Raw genomic sequence first — 18918 nt, 5'->3', positions numbered from 1 at the left:
CTCGTGCCCAGAAGACCACTGTAATAACAAGGATAATGACCCAAGGGAGTTTCAAATTTTTATAGTGCTTTATGCTTTTCCAAAGCATTTTCACATACATTATTGCAATCAACTCAGACAACAACCTTTCGGTTTACAGCTGAGAAAGGAGAAATCATGAGGACCCTGTTCAAGATCATACAGACAGGTAGTGAGACAACCGGGGCTAGAAGCCAGATTGCATGACTGGGCCAGCATCTCCAGCTGGTCATCACCTATCCGGCTGTCCCGTGGTCGTGCCCTCTGACTTCTCCGACCTCTCACTCATATGCTACCTCCATACTGAGGTCACTTGTCCGTCAGCCCTGACACCTGACTATACATGTCGATTCCAAAAGGAGAACAAAAGACAAATCCTTCTTTGACGGGTATCTATGGCTATAAAAATAAACATAGCACTCTTCTTTATTGCTCCTTTATGGGTGTCTTTCCCAGACGAAAAGGCCCCATTTGAGAACAGTTCATCAACTTGTTATTTCTATGAACACACAATACTCCTTCGTAATAGCAGAGCCTTCACACTGGGAAATTGTTTGCTAAATGTTCCCCACTGTCTCACAGTTTGGCTGTCGATTTCTCCCAGATATAAACCATCTGGGCTGGTGCAAGAAAACACAGCAAATTTAAAGAGATGTTTCCCAGATGTGCAGAGGACAGCGGTCCTGACAAGTCTGTCACAGGGCCAGCTCCAGGCATCCGTATTTCCCAAGATCCCTTTCCAACTGCGTCTCACCATAGCTTGTACACGACTGAAAAGAGTTCCAAGAGGTTGACCAGATAGCTGAGGAACATGCTAGGGAAGGTAGCTGTGGAGCTGCAGAACCGGGGACTTCCTGCAGGTGGCCCCATACTACGTAGTTACATAATAGTTTCTGAAGTCCTGCTCACAAAAAAAGTGGGCTAGGATCCTCTGTCAAGGGTTTCAGAAGGACATCCTTCCCAGGCAGGATGCTTCCTTCCGTGTGGGGCTCATTCTTCTCTCGTCCTGAGGGACGTCCCGGCGTACCACTGAGCCTTCTTCGACTTTAGGAAATATAACGGGCAGAAATCCTGCTCATACCGTTTCGGTCTTGGGAAGAGTCACTGGCTCCAAATGTTTCTTTGGGGAGGTTACTGGGAGAAATGCTCGTTCCATGACAGGCTTAGAAAAATCTGGGAAAATACTCTGTTGTTGTGCAAACTTCTAAAAAATAAAAGGTAAGTTGAGAGATGAATAATAGGGAAAATGCATCGTTCCCTAAGAGTAGGCTCGCCAGCTCACTCTGGCAGCCTCGTTCAGTCTACAAGTGGGCTCCTACTGTTTCACTGGCAACTCCAAACTGACCACAAGATCCCCTGACTACAGACTGAGGCCATTTTCAGCCCCTACGGTTAGTTATCTTCAGCGAAAATCAGTGCCCACCAAGACAGGAATTTGCCTGCAAAAAACTAAAGTCACTCAATTTTAAAACTTGCACTCCAGTAATTCTAACTATCTTGTGCACAAATAACTCTAACAATCAAATCATAAGCTCCTTGAGAGCAAGAGCTATGTCCTATAACCTTTTTATGTCCCCTATCAGTGCCTAGCTTAATGCCTGTATACAGTAGGTGCTTACTGGATTGGCTGATGTCCAAAATAGCACCCAAGAGATGACTTCATGGCCAGAGAGGCAAGGAAGTGAATAGTGGGGGCCAGTGAGTGACAAGAACTGGCCCAGGGATAGCTCTTGGGTGAGCTCTGTCCTGGTCCCCAAGTAGCCAGTCCTTCCTGACACTGTTGTGATCCATGGGACAGAGCACTTCCTAGTGGGCCCGGCCCAGAGCTGGCCTTGCTCCCCTACAACTCTGGTCAATCCAGGTGCGTAGCCATGTGGAAAAAGGGTCAGGGTCTTGAAGCTGGAGAGCCTGCTACTAACGGTTCAAGGGCATGTCAAGGACACTTAAGCACTGGCCAGCCATCTTTCACACCAGGACACTCCCTGTACACCCCACTACCCTGGCTTCTCGGGGTTAATTCTCAAAGAGTGGGTGGAAGGTCTGAAAATAGAAGAGAACCCGCTTGGAGGAAGCAGTTCAAGGTCAGGAGAAGGAAACTAGTCTACTAGTCTACCGTGACTGCCCAGGATCACTAGCCTATGGCAAGAGTGGTGCCTTTGCCCCGGGATGGTGGAAGGCTGCCGCTGCACTGACCACCACTGTTCCCACCCGGGCCTTCTCAAACCTGCCTCACACGCCTTGCTTTGTTTTCTCCTCATGGTGCTCTGCGCAGGGCGAGCGGATGGAAAACGAGCCCAGCGCTTCCCACAGTGACCTCACAGTGCGGGCGCCTTGGCAGGTGCAGTGTTCAGAGAACATCTCTCACCACCATTAAATGATCCACAGTCTACAGCATATATTCGGATTGGTGCCCCGGCCTGTCTTTCCATCATCATCGGAGTTTTTAAAAAGATACTTACACAAGTGAAAATAATGAGTGTTAAGTAGAAGACGACCAGCGCCAACAGCAGCACGATCTCAGCTCGGTATTTCTGAAAAGTGTCCTCTTTGCGTTCCTTAGGGCACCCTTAAACAAAACATGAGTAAAACGTGAGGCCGTTGAACAGGACTTTCTGACCATGATGAAAAGCTGAGAATGCTTCACACTGGCTTTCTGCGAGCCCTGCTTGTCTCCCACTCCCAACCTCACGCCGGCGCCGTCGGGAAGAAGAGCGCGAGCGACAGCAGCGACAGCGATGACCGTGGCGGCTGGCGCTCGCTCGCACCTGTGCCTGGCTGAGTGCAACGGGCCTGGCCTACGGATCTCACTGGAGCTTTGGAGGCAGGTGGGAGCATCTCTATCTTACAGACAGAAGGGTCGGGCTTCAGAGAGGCTGAGGCAGTGAGGCAGGTGGCAGGCCCGGGAGTCTGGGCCAGACTGGCCCCGCTGCCCATCTGCCTCCATTTCAGAGGCCGGGCCTCTCCTGGCTTGTCTGATGTCTTCGCACGGGATGCGAAGCTCTGTGTGATCTATCCAGCTTCTTCGGTGCTGCGGGGAATGCTAGGTGTTCTGCCATCGGGAGGACCAGGGGATGAAGGAACAAGGCGGGCGAGCTGCCCGGCTGGTGACAGAGTCAGCACCTTTCTGTCGAATCATGAGACTCCTCGGCCAAGGCCAGCAGCCAAGGTGAGCCAAGGGGCTCCCCGGGGACTGCCAAAGGCTTGGCTGCAGCCCTTGGGGATGCCAAGGGGTCGGCAGGAGCAGCCAGACCTTCTGCCCAGGAGGAGACATGGACGGGACAGCCTCTCCTCACTCAGACATGACAGCCAATGTGTGCTGAATCTGCTGGAAGGCCCAGGCAGGGGCAGGTGGAGTGCAGGTGATGGGGGAGGTCCTCCCCCACGGCCAGGGGTTGCTGGCCACCCCTAAGGCTGGATTCAACATCTCATAAGCGGCAATAGAGGTGGGATCTCACCAGGGTCTGAGACTAAAGAAAAGAAAGGTAGAGAGCCATCATCTTAATGGTGCCTAACCTTTATCTGGCACTCTGTGCATCCAGGCATGGGACAAATCATTTGAGTACAATATCGCCTTCCTCCGTCACCATAAGAGCATGTTGGAGAGGGGAGGGCCCCCGTTTTAGGGATGAGAGGACTGTGTCTGGCCCAAGGTCACATACTAATGAGCAGCCCTGCTCCTAACAGAACCAGATCCAAGGGACACACCAGCTAAGCTGCAGGCAACACAGCCGTCGGGAGAGGAGAGGAGAGGAAAGCAGCTGTTTTCTGTTTCTCTGGGCTCCGCGCACCACAGGACAGGCCTCCTCTCTCTGCTCTCCCTCGGGCACTTGTGTGACCATGAATATTCCCGCGCAGCCCACTGTGTGACAGCCACCACAGAGACCAGCCCAGGGCGGGTCGTGTTAGAGGTAGCAGGTGCACAAAGGTCAACAGAGCAGCATAATGGGCTCGAGACTGAGAAGGATATAAGGAGAGAGTGTGTGTGTGTTTGTGAGAGAGAGAGAGAGAGACCGTGAACCAAATCAAAACACTGAGCCCTACACAGCGATCCTGTTCTTGTGAAAAAAAGGAATATCCTCTTGAGTCAGATTCCTTTCACATTTCTAATAAAAGGGAAAAGTTATTATGGTGCAAAAATCAGGAAACTCTATGACAACAGCATGTTTCTCACTTCAGGCTTCCACCCTTAATAAGCGCTGGGCAAAAGTCAGACGCAAGGCATATTTTAAGCTCCATAAAGAAAAAGTATGGGAAAAAAATCCAAAGAGACAATCCTTGTCCTGGAGCTCCAGTCTTGGTATTACCGCATAGAGCAAAAATGTGCGCTCTGTCCCTGGGACATTTTTTTCCCACGTGTCCTTTTTCTTTGGCCCTAGGTGAGGTGTGGGGCAAAGTCATCACGATAAAGGGGAGGGAAAGGCTGTTCTCGTGGTAAAAAGGTGGCAACAAGACACAGCCCCCTTAGGCCAGGTTAGAAAGGCCCGAAAGGTGGAACATAGCCGCCTGATGCATTCAGGACTACACGGTTTTTCTGTCCTCCAAAAATTAGTCTTGGATACTTCTGATTGGCTTCAAAGGGCTCTTGTAGGGATACACAACACCCGGGTTCATGGTTTGGCTACATTTGGTATCTATCTATCCGACTAGGGTAGATCTGTCTTTAGAAGGAAGGAGGGAGCAGAAAAGGTGATGACCTTCTCGTAGGAGAATTTAGCTTTCAGCCATGGATGCGACCCAAAGCTCCCAGTCAGACTCCAGTCGGGAGGATGGGTTTTAGGACCTCCTGCAAGTGCCCATACGTTTTGCAAGGAGGACACAGGGGCAGCAGGTCACTCACCTGTCACTTTCAAGGTCACGGTGCCGCTTTGGTTTCTCTGCCCATCCAGCTCCTCCACCGTGCACCTGTACGTCCCCGCGTGGCAGCGGCTAGTGTTCCGGATCTTCAAGTAGAGTCCTTCCCCGGAGGCTTCTAAGGAGGCTTCTTTCTGCAGGTGGGACCGCAGACCCTCCTGAGGCACCTCCATCCGCTCCTGGCCGCCCTCCGTCAGCTGTCGAGAAAGAGTCACACTTCATCACACTGTGACACAGCCTGCACATTCGCCCCACGCGCCCACCACCATCAGGTTCTGCCTCCTGTTTTCATAACATTCATCCTCAGCTAGTTTTTTGTTTTTTGTTTTTTTTTTAAAACAAAATATTATGCATGTGTGGCCTTCGGGGGAGGAGGAGAAAAATCTATGAAAATTCTTTCAGGCTCTATCTTTGCTGGGACAGGGTGAGGCCTGCCTTTGGTGATTCCGTGTAACCCAGCTTCCAGCCTCCCCAAAGGACAGAGCGGCACCGGGGACAAGAAGGACCGCCGGACAAGGGTGACGAGCAGAAGCGCATGAATCACTCTGAGTCCCATTTCGCGGCCGACGGCTCTGTCTGAAACGTTCTCTTGTTTCCTTCCAATGCCAGCTCCCCCCACTGAATGACTCCTAGCATCTCGGCCCTTCATCTAAATGTTCCCAAGGGGGCGCGGCTCAGCGGATAGCACGGGGCACCTGAGCCAGGCCTCCTAGAAATGGACACTGCGTTCTTCCAACCGTGGTGTGCGTGGGGCCCCCGCGGGACATCACGGGGGACACGGTGCTGAGCCTCCAGTGGGGCACGAGGGCGCGGCCGCCACCCCGTGTGCAGATGGGCCATGTCAGATGGCGCGGCTCACGCCAGGACGCACGTGGAAAGACCCTGACCGCCGCGATCACCGTCCCCGCCCAGAGAGGCCGACCAGTCCAGCCCCACTGATGGGGCGGCCTCCCTCCCTGAACTGTCTCCGCAGTCCGGTGGGTGGTGTCTTTGCATCTTCTGTTACTTGCAAGGTTAGGCGACCACCCCATTCCCCCATGGAGAGTTTGCGTTTCCCGGATGAGCTGGCCCGCCGCTCCCCCACGGAAATGTTTTCAAGCTTCCAAAACTGATGGACACAAACGGGAAGGCAGTCACTGTTGTCCGCGCTCAGGGGGGCACCCCGCCCTGGGTCCGATGGCTGGGGCCAGCATGGAGCCTGCGCCTCGGTGGCACTCCTTCCCTGTCCCAGTGCTGGGACAGCGCCCTAAGCCACCTCCGGGAAAGACCTGGGGGTCAGCAGCGTTCCCTGCCCTGCGTCACACGCCTTTCCCTGTGTGTCACCTGCGCCGGGAGCCTGCAGCTCCTCTCCCGCTGGCCGCGGGGGAGCCAGTGCGGGGACTGCAGGAGCCAAGGAATCAGGCAGGGCCCGGGGAGGCAGGGGCTGCGCGGGAAAAGGCACGCACGCACCCCTGCACGCACGCTGTACACACCCACTACACATGCGGCACACATACCACACACTACTGACCACACATGCGCCACACACATGCCATATGCGGCACACACTACACACACGCTGTACACACACTACACACTACACACAGGCCTCATACACATCACATACTACACACTATACACACTCTGTACACACGCCACACACTACACTACAAACATGCTGCAGACACTACATATACGCATTCAGCCCCACAATACACACACACTGCACACACACAGATATGACACACACAGCACATGCACAACACACGCACTACACATGCACTTCACACACCACACACATTACACCCACACACACTGCACACACAAAACACACACTATACAAAGTATGCACATAATACACATACATACACACAGCACACATGTGCTACACACACACCACACACTCCCCACACGCTCGCTGGCTTCCACTGCATTCACTAAGCGAGGGGGCGCACCTGGAGGCAGACAGAAAGCCCGGCTGCAGGCTCGTTAGCATGCTGGGAACGGGCAGCAGGGACATCTGGTGGCAGATTTACCGCTCCCGCAAGAAACCCGCTCCATTCGCTCCATTCACTGCCCCCTCACAGGCCGAGACGAACGGCTCTGCTCAGGCAGAGTCGCTGGAAGTAAATCCCACTTCTTGACGGTTCTTCCTGTGTTGAAAGACTCCTCCCTAAATCATCAAGGGTCTGTAGACTGGGGCCTTCAGATGATCAAAAATAAGGCAAAATACAAGGGGTGCCCAAGGAAACTCAAGGGGAATTCAAGCCACATAACGGATTCTGGAATACATCAACTTGAGCCCAGTTTCTCTCTTTTCAAGCCTAATTAAACCACAAACTACAGCCTCATTGTGTACTCACGCCTGCCCCGTCCCCCGCGCCTGGCAGAGGGGTTTCCTCCTACCAGGCCTTTGAGGGGCAGGTGCCCAGGACCCTCCAGGGACCATGTGTCCCGAGAGCTGCCCTCACCCCTCCACACCACCACTTTGAAGGAACACAGCCCCGTCTCTGCAGCATCCATGTCTCCCCCACCCTTATTTTCTGAATTAACCTCCAAAGGCATCCGCTCAATTTATTTTTGATAGATTTCCCCAGATCCTGTCTTGCTAGAAATCCTGCATCTGAAACAACAGAAACTTGGTCGCAACAATCATTTTGAGATTATCTCCGGTTTTCTCCTTGGGAGCCTCTGGTCTCATCCAGTGACCCCTCCCTCAAATCAGAAAGAACCATTTGAAAGTCAAGATCAAAACCAAGAAGCCCTCTGGAGGGGAAGGAAACAAACCATTGTGGTTATTTACAGAAAGGTGGCCCTGTGATCCTGCTGCTGCTAAACCCGGCTGGAGCGAGTGTGTGCAAGTGATCAGAACGGCCTGGCGGTGGCCTTCCGCCTACCTGCAGAAAAGAATTCACTTTAAAAATCAGCAGTAACAACAGCGAAGGCGTTTATTCGATGGTCAGATTTCCACGGGGCCTGCGGCAAAACCTCCAGGGGGCCTCTAGTTATTTTCAAAGGGCAGAACTAAGGCCGAGTGAGAGCATGAGAAAGGCAGAAGAAAGAAGAAGGGAAAAGACAAAACAAAGAACCCCAAAGCAACCTGCAGAATTTTGATTTACTGACCCATCACAGCCATCCGAGGGGTCATGGCAAAATAACTCTCATGGGGCCATCTTCCAATGGCCTCTTCCTGGGTCTTCCTGAATGACCCGGAAAACTGAGCAGACGACGGGCTGAACTTGGGAACTCCTCTCAAAGGCACAAGCAGCGGTCTTTGCCTGATGACCAATATAGCAAAAGGAGCCTTCTGGGCACCTGGAAATGTTTCAGAACACTCCCTCTCGCTTCAGGCTGTAGGTACACACAACGCCTCGTCCCCCATCTTTATGCCATTTCAAGACAGATCTTCTCACGTGACTCCATCTGGGGATTCTGGGATTTGCCTACAGCTGCAAAAATAGTTGTGGATTTTATGTTCACATTGTATGCTCAAAAAGCAAGCAGGTACCAGCAATACCAAGAGACTTTTTATCCAAAAGTTCAAATCATTAACTTCAGTTCTGTGACCAAGCGGCTATCAGCAGAGTCCACTGTGGCAAAAGCAGCACCGCTCAAGAACCAGAAAATTTCAGAAAGAGGGAAACAAAGCAACCAGCGAAGGGGCCATCCTCAACTTGGCTTTGTTTTAGGAGTTCTTATAAACATCTGAGCTGACTCAAAATCAACCACTGGCAAAGAACGGCTCTTTAAACGTTCCAAATCCAAATGCGTTTCATTGCTTCTCTGCAAAAGCATTTTAGGAAATAGTAATTTATAACAAAAGGAACCCTCGGATTCATTCACAGCCAAGCATAATTGATGGGGACTATTTAATGCGTACTTTACAAAGCTAATATTGTAGTGTGCTAAACCACAACACGATTTGGGCAAATTAATTCCTCAAAACAGTCATCCCAATTATGTTTTAAAAATCCACGCTCCTTGCACTAACTCTTATGCTGACAATTCTATATTTTTGATTGGATTAGAGAAGGGTAAAGTACAAGATAATTCATTTTCAGAAAGCCAAGGGACATTTGATTTGTCTCAAGGCCCTCAGTGTGCTTAAATAATTTGAGTAACATATTCTTTCTCTAAAATAGAGATTTTACCTTAAGGAAACCACAAGTCCCAAATTAAATAAACTCTTTAATTTGACGAATACTAAAGGAAACAAATACAAGTATTAATTTTAAGGGCATGTGAATTAAGTGTTTATTTTAATAGGACAAATTTAAACTAGAATAAAAGAAATCAAATAAAGAATTAATATGTTGGAAGTTGAACTGATATTTCAGTCAAAAATCTTATTACTGTGAAAAGTTATTTTTTCAGTTTAAATAATTTTATCCAATTACCATATTTGAATATAAGAGAGCAAATAGTCCCATGCCTGCTGCAAAGAGAGAATTTTGATCACAAATCTGGAATTCAAATTTATCATACATGAGATCTGTTAAGAATGTGATAGCAAACTAAAAGAAAAGGAAGAGAGCCTTTTGAGAAGCAAAATGTGTGTGCTTCTATATGCATTTAAATATTTAATCCAATAATTTTGATTAAATGTATTTAAAGGTATGGACTTTATGTATTTAAAGGTGGTATGAAAGTAATCTGATATATTCCAATCACATTGAACAGCTTTTTCTTTATTGCATTTCTCATGCACTAACTTTCATGTACCTTGGTTTCTAACTCAATTAAAGTGCCAATATAATCCTCATTCATCATAAAAACAGCTCTTTATAACGTGCAAAATAGTTTGGCTCGGAGGTTGATGTCATAATGAGGGCAGAATGTATGCACATTAACATCGTTTTTTTCTAAGTGTAGTTTTATTGGAAAAATGATTTTCCACTTTGAAATTTACTGGGTCTAACAGACAGAGCTGAATTGATGGCTGCTAAGAGAGTTCTGCGTATGGCAGAGACAACGAAATTAAGAGCACAGGCTTTGGAGTCGAGCAGACCTGGAAGCAGAGCCCAGCCCCACCGAAGCTCACTCTGCTCTTGGACAACTGACCCGGCGGCTTCTGTCTGCTCTGGGGACACGGGGGTCATTCTAACTCACCAGGGCGGTGTGAAGACGCCCGCGATGATGGACGTGTGTCGTAGAACTGTCCATCAGCCCTGCAGCCATCTGTCCATCACACAGAGAGCCCTAAACGTGTTACCACTCTCTCTCCTTTTCCCAGCCCACATTTCATTCAGCATTCTCAATTGCTCCTGGCACACTGGAATTATTCAAAAGGCATTTGTCAAGTGAACAGGCGACGTTTAGAGAAAATGAGGGAGTTACAAGGGCACTGGCTTTGGAATCAAAGGCCCAGTGTGCAGATTCGTGGTCCATGAGCTGGGTCGTCTTCAGTATAGCACCTCATCTCTGAGTCTCACATCCCCACCTGCGACTCTCTTACTTGCTACGGGAAGCTATTTTAAGTACCCAAAGCGAAAACATATGAAAGTGCTTTACAATGGGTAACACTGGTTGTGGAAGTTGTTCTATCTGATAGCTTTCCACTCTATCCATGCTCTCCATCATTCTTTACTGCTGATTACTTCCCGTTTCCTCCCTGGAAAAGTTGTCCTAGAAGTCCCAACCTCTGCTCAAAAGAGAAATTGTTTTTCAACCCATGATGCATCCAAGATATCTACAACGTTCTGAATTTACTAAAGCATCATGGTACTAAAGGCGGCAAAATCTTTTGAAACTGGGACTTGCCCTTTTGTTGTTCACGCCAAGCATCCCTTCTTCCATCTGCAACTTCTGGGTCCTGCGGGGCCTGTAAGGGGCAGTCTTATGAGCACTGATTCAAAGCCTTCCGAGATCTCGACACCTGGTTCTAGAGGAGGCACATGTAACTTCAGCCCTGACATCTGGGACCAGAGACACCGGCTCCGAGGGCCATGTGACCCAATCAAAGCCACTTAAATATAATCAGACATTTGCTGAAATATGAGAAGAGAGGCACAATATTTTCCTTTGCATGTGACCCTGAGAGGGTCCGCAAGACTGCGGTTACCAGCCACTGTCTCCTGGCCATGTGGACGGAGGCTGATGACAAAACCACTATGAAGAAAGGAAGAGTTGAGGGACAGAAAGACACCAAGCCCTGGAGATAGTCACGAACCTCTAAATCCAGCTGGATTTGTTGCCGACCCTGCCATAACGAAGTGCAACACTGAGCCCCTTGAAATAACAGAAATGTATTTTCTCGGCACCCTCGTGCACAGTTGGTGGGAATGCAAACTTGTGCAGCCACCATGGAAAACAGTACAGAGATGCCTCGAGAAATTAAACATAGAGCTACCCTATGATCCAGTGATTCCACTACTGGGTAGGTACCCAAAGAAGATGAAAAGACTAATTTGAAGAGATGTATGCCTCCTTATGTTTACTATAGCATTATTTACAATAGCCAAACTACGGAGGCAGCCCTACCATCCACTGATGGATGAATGAATAAAGCAGATGTGGGGTGTGTGTGTGTGCGCGCGTGCACGCGTGTGTGTGCACATATACACATACACACACACACGCACAATGGAATATTATCAACCATAAAAAAGAATGAGATCTTACCATTTGCAACAATGTGGATGGAGCTAGAGAGTATTATGCTAAGTGAAATAAGTCAATCAGAGAAAGATGAATACCCTACGATTTCACTTAGAAGTGGAATTTAAGAAACAAAATGAATGAACAAAGGAAAAAAAAAAAGACAAACAAAAAAACCAGACTTAACTCTAGAGAACAAACTGATGGTGACCAGAGGAAAGGCGGGTGGGGGATGGGCGAATTAGGTGCAGGGGATGAAGAGCGCTGAGTCACGTACAGAACTGTTGGATTGTTATATGGTACATGAGAAACTAACATAACACCGTGGGATAGCTATACTGGAATTAAATTTTTTTAAATAAAATTTAAAAAAATAAATGTGTTTTCTCACAGTTCTGGAGCCAAAAACCCAGAAGCGAGGGGCTGGCAGGGCCACGCTCTCTCTGAAGTGTCCAGGGGAAAATCTGCTTCATGCCCCATTCCTGAAGCTTCTGGTGTTTGCCAGACATCCTTGTCATTCCTTGGCTTGTGGACGCATCCCGCCAGTCTCTGCGTCTGCCTTCATACGGTGTTCTCCCCGTGTGTCTATGTCGGTAGCTCTGTTTTCTCTTCTTACAAGGACACCAGGCATTGGATTAGGACCCACCCTAGATACTCAGTATAACCTCGCTTTAAAAATTGATGACTTTTTAATTGATGACTTCTGCAAAGACCCTATTTCCGTATAAGGTTACATTTGCAGATACCGGAGATAATTTTCCTGTGGGACACAATTCAATTTCAAGTGTGAATTACAGTTTTAAAGTTTTTTTTTTTTTTTTTTTCCCATTTCAACTATATAAACCAATATATTCCCTTTACTTGAAACGAGTTTGACTGGATCACAACACTTCGCAACTGAAAAGGGTCCTCACTGATAGGGATACCTCAAACTACCCCATAAATTAATGTGACATGGAGGGAGGTCTCTCCACATGGCTTCAGCCTGTAGACCAGTCCCTTGTCCCCTGAACTCAAATACGTGCCTCTCCTCCAGACCTAATCCAATTCAGAACCCTTGTGCTCTAGAACTGGCCCAGAGTATCTGATTATGAATTGCTTATGGCAACTGGTACCCTGTTTTTCTCGTGGGCTTTCTCCACCCGGACCTATAATCCTAATGAACTACCCCCTCTTCTGGAATCTCTTGTCTCCTAGAGATTTGGGACAAGAACACGCAGTAGACTGGTTGCGGTTCCACAAAACGCCAGGTGATAGAAATAAGCCTTGGGTTCCCAAGTCCGAAGATTATGCAAACAATTTCAGATGAAGAAACCCTTTTTAAGGTAATGAATCCCTTTTTAGCCCTGCTCTATGCTAAACCTTCCCTTACATCACTGAGACCTTCTCCTAACTTCCTCTTCTTTGTGTAGTGACATAACCAAATACAGAAGTAAGATAATACTGTTTCTCACATGACCTAGGTTCCCCCTTTTACTCATGGAAAACAAGGTTTTGATTTCTTTGTTTAATCCCCAGCTGCCTTCTTCCTCCTACAGTAAGACTGGAGCAACTTTGCTCTGATTTGTCACATCCCCAAAATCTCAGTGATGACCTGTTCGCAGCTGGCTGAGACTTGCAGAGCCCCTCCGAGGCAGCCACGTGCTGTGTTGCCGACTCATTCATAGAATTGTGGGGACACAACAGGTAGCCAAGAAAGAAGGGAAGGCAAATCTCAGAAATGTGCCGAGGTCTCGGCTGAGTTGACCTGATTGGATTTTGCTGCAGGGAGAGAACATGGTCTCCCTCTGGGACTCAGCATCTCCCAGGATGAATCCGAGTATGTCTTTCACCACAAGAGATATGCTCTTCTTTGAAAATATGTGCCATTAGGTCATTCTCTTTGCTTAAAAACTTTCAACGACTCCTTGCTGCCAAAAGGAGTTCAAGCCATTATCGTTGGGCATCCGAGGTTCCTCACCACCTTCTCTGTAACATCTCCCAGCCCTCTCCTGTACAATTCTTCCTAACAGATCCTGGGCCATCCCACTGGTTCCTTAAAATGCTTGTGGGTTCCTTTTCCACTCCTTTGCTCAAGATGGTCCTCTGGCAAAAGCTCCCCGTTGATTTTAAGATGGCCAGCACGAGGGCCAGGACTTGGAATAAGTTGGGACTTTAGAAATGTTGGCTAATCCAAATGTCAATACAAGAGACTTATGAAAACCAACTTTATAGTTCTTCATGGTTTGACCTAAGGTAAAGCCCATAAAAGCAATTCAACCAGGCCAAGTAGGTGCTAATGAGGATGGCAGAACTTTCCTTTGATGCTAACACACACATCACTTTCACATTTCAGTGTCTCAGGGCTTCTCTGTTTAATATGAGAATGTCTCCTTCCTCTCCTAAAAACATGCTGTTCACTCTGTCTCACAGCAGATAAAATTCTAGACTCAAGGAAGTCTAGTGAGCTAGTAAGTGGCACACACTGGCTCCTTCACCATCAGCATTTGTGGCCGTGTAGATTACATCTGCTCAGACAGGTCATCAATTCCAGCCTCTGCTAAGGGATTCTGCTTTTGAGGGCTTCTTGCTTTTGGGGCGCCATCACACAAGGCAGTCGAGACAGAAAATACAAGTACACTGAAAAGGAGATTTGCAACACGCACGGAAGACAGCTTCATAACAGACGGAGAACAAGCAAGATCTGCGTAGGGACTATCCTTGAACTTTCGAAGCTGCTTCATGCAAGCCATTAACCAGCTCTCCGCCACAGCTCCGTGAAGCCTGGAGATAGTCCAGGAAATGTCCCCGCTGGGGGCCCTTCTCACTATTACAAAATCAAGACTGACCTCTGAAATCAGTCTTACTTCCCCTTTCTCCCTTCTGCTGGAAATAATCTGAAAAGGGCATTTGTCTTGTGACGCGTCTCTGTCCTCACCCCCGCAATGTCATCTCCCAGGGTGACATTACATATCCTCTTTCGTTATGTATCAGCATAGGCTATCGGGGCTCCCAGCATGCTACAAGATGGCAGTGCACCTCTCTGATAAATAACCACTTGTTATCACTGGCGGCAAAATCACCGTGCTCAAACACCCCATCCAGTATCATCCTCTCCCTCCAAACCTAGTGCAGTTTCTGTAAAGAGACTATGACCCCATGCTCAGCATGAAGGCCAGGAGTATCTCCTTAATGGATCGGCTTACTCCTGGCCAACGTGGGATGGCGCTGTGCCCTCTGATGCAAGAGGCTCGCAGCCAATGGGAGAGACGCTGGACCAAAGTCGGCTTACGTAATTTCTCAAAAGATCTCCCTAAACAACCGCAGTCAATTCACAACTTGAAAGGCTTAAGTCTAGCTGCTGTTCTCCTGGATATATGAATGAATGCACATTTCTATTTCATCTCAGTCATCCCCTTGCCTTAACAGGCACACGCAGGAAAGGATGACAGGAGGACCCACGGATGGGTCCCAGTTAGAAGGACACTGGTCCATGGCAAGTAAGAGTTGAGTTCACAGGAATTGGGCTATCTCTGCCCACTCCTCACTCCCCCAGGACCCCTGTACATGTCTGTATTAAGCCTCCCCTAGCCCCTCTCACTGTGCCTTCGAAACAGAGGATAAAATGGACACTGTTTCTTCCCCCACTCGCCCTAATGTTACAAACGCTAATTGGATGCCCTTTGTTTTGGATCTTTCCGCACAAGGCACGATAAGAAACACACAGTTTACATGGGTCCTTTGGTAATGACAAGTAATCACTGCCAATTGGATAGTGGCAGGATACCCAATGGTGGGGGAGAACTGAGTGGTACACGGTATTTTAAATTGTGAGTCATGGGGTGCCGGGGTGGCTCAGTGGGCTAAGCTTCTGCTCAGGTCATGATCTCAGGGTCCTGGGATCGAATCCCCCCCGCTCAGCAGGGAGCCAGCTTCCCCCTCTCTCGCTTGCTGCTCTGCCCACTTGTGATCTCTCTCTCTCTCTCTCTCTCTCTCTCTGTTAAATAAATAAATAAAATCTTAAAAAATTCAAAAAAATAAATTGTGAGCCATTATAACCATAATTGTGATTTGCAGAAGTCCTTGTGAGAACGTGAATCAATCTGGTAGATGGTAAAAACAAAATAAAACAACAACAAACCCCCTCCAAGGGACCCTCTGCTTCCCTTGTCCAGCTCACTGTGGACTGTGCAAAGAGATCTGACAAGCCACACTAGTGATGAGGAGGAAGGTGACATGCACGAGGCTGGCTGTGGTCCTCAGGTTTACGGTCCTCCTCTTATAACCACCTCTTCAAGTCCACTGAAACATTATGCAAGAAAGCGATGTGGGGGAAAATGACAAGATGCTCAATCTTCTGTAAAACTAAGTATTTCAGCATTTCACCACTGACCTGATTTCCAGAATACTCTACCCACTTTTGTTGTACAAACACAATAAGCACAAAAGTATAATTACTGGCTGGAAAAGAATAACTACCTACAGAACACGCTGAGACCTGTCAAAAAGCACTTGAAGGAACAATGCATTTCATTTTCAAGGGATCTGAAGAGTTTACTGGCATCTCGAAGCTCCCCTATCCACCACGACCTGTTCACAGTTTATCTCTTTAAAAAATAAATAAATAAATAAATAACTATGGCATGATTTTGCAATAACCCTATTCCATGAACCAACAACAACAAAAAAAGAAAATGCCAAGAGACCATCATCTTTTTTTTTTTTTTAACAGAGTTTGAGAGACCTTCAGGGTAAATCACGCAAGAACTATGTTCAATAAACAAGCACATACATTATAGAATTACATCATCAGCTGACATCCAAGGAGAAGCCAAAGGTTAATTGCTATGGTTTACTGCAACATTCCAAACGGCCCTGTGCAAGAAGATTTACCTTGACAACTGTTGGAACTTTACAGTCTGAAATGCCACCTACTCGTTTCATGAGTACTTTTTAATTACTCCCCCTGGGGATATTAATACTATTTTCTCTTTTAAATTCGTCTCGGGAGGGGATGGTGGTTTCACGTCCCCCCTCCTACTCCCCACCTTCTTTAAGATAACTAAGTCTCTGCCTGGCTAGATGAAGAACACCTTTACTTTCTTTACCTTAAGTAACTGAGGTAGAAAACAGAGACATCAAGATAACACCTCTGAAAACCACCTCAGGTTGTGGAATCAGACTGCTTGGTTCAAATCCCACCCTCCTGCTCCCTTAATCAGCTGGGTAACAGTGAGCAGGGATTCCTTCACACCCTGAGACTCAGTTTCCTCATCTGTAAAATGGGCAGATGATCTCTTAAGTCCACTGGAAGGACTGAAACAGATAACAGAGGTAAAGATTCACCTCAGAGGCTGGCACAGAGGGAGGAGTCAAATAATCATGTTTTTACAATATTTCTGTTTAAGTGCTATTGTTTTTACTGCAAGAACAATTTCGGAATTGCTACATTCTCTGATCCCACTGTGAATACAGTGGAAACGAAGTGGGAATAGTCACAAACCTACTTTCCTACAAGATATGGTGCTCCAAGGCCGCAGCGACATAGCAGGTGCCCAGAACTCACGGAGAGCCAGCCTGGATTCACGGAGCACCTTCGCAATTAGCAGGCCACCCACTGGGTGTTGTGCAGAATACAGGAACGCAATGTCGCAGCACCGTCTGGGGAAACTGACCAGCTGGTCAGGAGAACACACACACACACACACACACACACACACACACAGCTGTCCCGAGCCGCCTTGCTAACTGGCCTGATGCAGCTGCGGATTCTTACAGCATCTTTTTTGGAGGGCAGAAGAAAAGGCCTGCACTCTGTGGAAGGCAGCAGATGCAGGGATTTCCTCTAAGGTCAGACAATTCAGTCAGAGCCCCTGATTAAGGCTGGGAGATCACATGCACTTGGCTCAAACTAGAGGTGCTCCTGTGGCCCTAATCTCATGTACGCAGGTGAGCAAAAGACCAGGGACTGCTTGGCTTGTCAAAGACTGCCAGAACCGCGCTCTTAGCATCTGAAAATGTTCCGGTTGAAAGGAGTCCTTAAAAAATGCCCCAGAGCAGCTCACTTCTCTTACGGTGAGGCCGGCCCCTTCCCAGATGACCCCCTTGCTGTGCCTCTCACCCCTAGGGGCTGCCTGCCAGAGTCCCAGGCAGCAGGACCAGCGAGGGGCCAGGAGAAGCCGCCATGGGGATGGCTGACAGACGACCCCAGCAGGCAAACAAGCCGAAATCACAGCTTATGATCTCCTAGTCCTTTATTCCTTCCCTCTCTGCCCCAAATCCTGGGCATCACAGTCCCCAGACATGAGAAGTCAGAAATCTGGGGCCAGGCCTCCTGTCTGATATCCATATCTGCATTCTTCCTGGCCTCCCGGCCACAACCACAGGTGGCCTCCAGAATTCATCCAAAATAAGAGGGTCTCTGCGCTCCCAGGGGCTTATTTGGATCCTTCATTTCAGGCCACTTTTAGGGGCAGGAAGAGGATTAGGTCCTTGGGGAACAAAAATCTAATCTAATCTAATCGCCTGGTACCAAGATGCGGAGGGGACTGGTTAAGGGAGGCATGCGGGAAGACCCGGGAGTTGGAGGTAGTCCGGCTGGGGGCCACACACAGGGTCGCCAGCCCCAGGGAGGTGGTCCCCCTCTGCCTCCGACGAAGCCGGCCGAGCCCTCGCCGCGCTTACCTTGACCCAGAAGACTCTGTAGGGGCCCTGAGGGTCCGTGTGGACGGTGCACGGTAAGTCCGCCTCCTCGGAACAAGCCACCTTCACCTCCCGCGTCGCGGACGCCAGGCTGCAGACTGCGAGAGCGACAGAGAGAGCGGCGTGAGCCAGCGAGAGGACGGGGCTGGGGGCGGTGGGGGGGAGATCGCCGGGAGGGGATGGGAAGGGGAGCGACAGGCGTCTGGGGCCCTACCGCAGCTCAGGAGCAGGAGCCGGAGGCCGCGCGACATGGCTGGGGACTGCCGGCCTGGGGTGCGCTCCGCGGCGCCGCTGTCTTATACGCGCGTACAGGGACTTCCCCCGGGAGCCGGCCTGGGGGAATCCCCGGCGGGCGGCGGCAGCGCGGGACCCGCCAGCCCTCCCCGGCGCCTGCCTCCCGCGGGGCGCCCCCGCCCCGGCCCCGCCCCCGCGCGCGGCCCCTCCCCCGCGCGCCCCGAGGCCGCGCCGCTGCGCTGGCTGCGGGGCCGCGGCGATCGCCACCCGCGCGTGACGCGGCGCGCTTGGGCTTTGCAAAGGGCGCGGGCGCGCGTGTCGGGGCCCCGCTGACCCTCCCCGCGAGCGGGAACGAGGCCCGGCCAGGGGAGGGGGCGGTCTACTCCTGGCACGACCCCAGAGTCAGAGTGATGGCGCAGCTCCCCCAGTCGCCCGGCGTGGGGGTGGGGACGCCCGAGGTGAACTCGGGACTCTCTTCTCCAGATTCGATTGTCACCAGAGACGCCTCGGGCTTCCCGCGGAACTCCGCAAGCCTAGTACGTGGCTCCCTGCCTGCTG

The 18918-nt window shown here is 49.5% G+C and overlaps 1 protein-coding gene across 2 annotated transcripts; it reads right to left on the bottom strand.

Moving 5' to 3' along the window:
- Positions 1-410: 410 nt before the first annotated feature.
- CD83 (CD83 molecule) lies at positions 411-18534 on the bottom strand. Of its 2 annotated transcripts, none has more exons than XM_059399479.1 (5): positions 18341-18534; positions 18109-18224; positions 4856-5066; positions 2478-2584; positions 411-1222 (listed from the first exon to the last, which is right to left on the bottom strand). In XM_059399479.1, the coding sequence occupies exons 1-5, from the start codon at positions 18375-18377 to the stop codon at positions 1094-1096; spliced, it is 600 nt and encodes a 199-aa protein (XP_059255462.1). In that variant the 5' UTR covers positions 18378-18534; the 3' UTR covers positions 411-1093. The 2 variants fall into 2 exon arrangements, with proteins under 2 accessions (XP_059255462.1, XP_059255463.1); XM_059399480.1 differs by having other exon boundaries at positions 411-1219.
- Positions 18535-18918: the final 384 nt, after the last annotated feature.

The sequence above is a fragment of the Mustela nigripes genome, chromosome 5 (assembly GCF_022355385.1).
Source record: "Mustela nigripes isolate SB6536 chromosome 5, MUSNIG.SB6536, whole genome shotgun sequence".
NCBI classification, from domain to species: Eukaryota; Metazoa; Chordata; class Mammalia; order Carnivora; family Mustelidae; genus Mustela; species Mustela nigripes.
Note: the sequence above shows the minus strand (reverse complement) of the source record. Positions and strands in the feature narration are given on the sequence as shown.

What these genes read in the sequence shown, in the direction of transcription:
- CD83 (XM_059399479.1), bottom strand. Translation starts at nt 18,377, where the DNA reads ATGTCGCGCGGCCTCCGGCTCCTGCTCCTGAGCTGCG. An exon ending in ACAGAGTCTTCTGGGTCAAG is followed by an intron (nt 5,067 to 18,108) that starts GTAAGCGCGGCG and finishes CTTTCTCGACAG; the next exon opens with CTGACGGAGGGCGGCCAGGA. An exon ending in CGTGACCTTGAAAGTGACAG is followed by an intron (nt 2,585 to 4,855) that starts GTGAGTGACCTG and finishes GTTTTGTTTAAG; the next exon opens with GGTGCCCTAAGGAACGCAAA.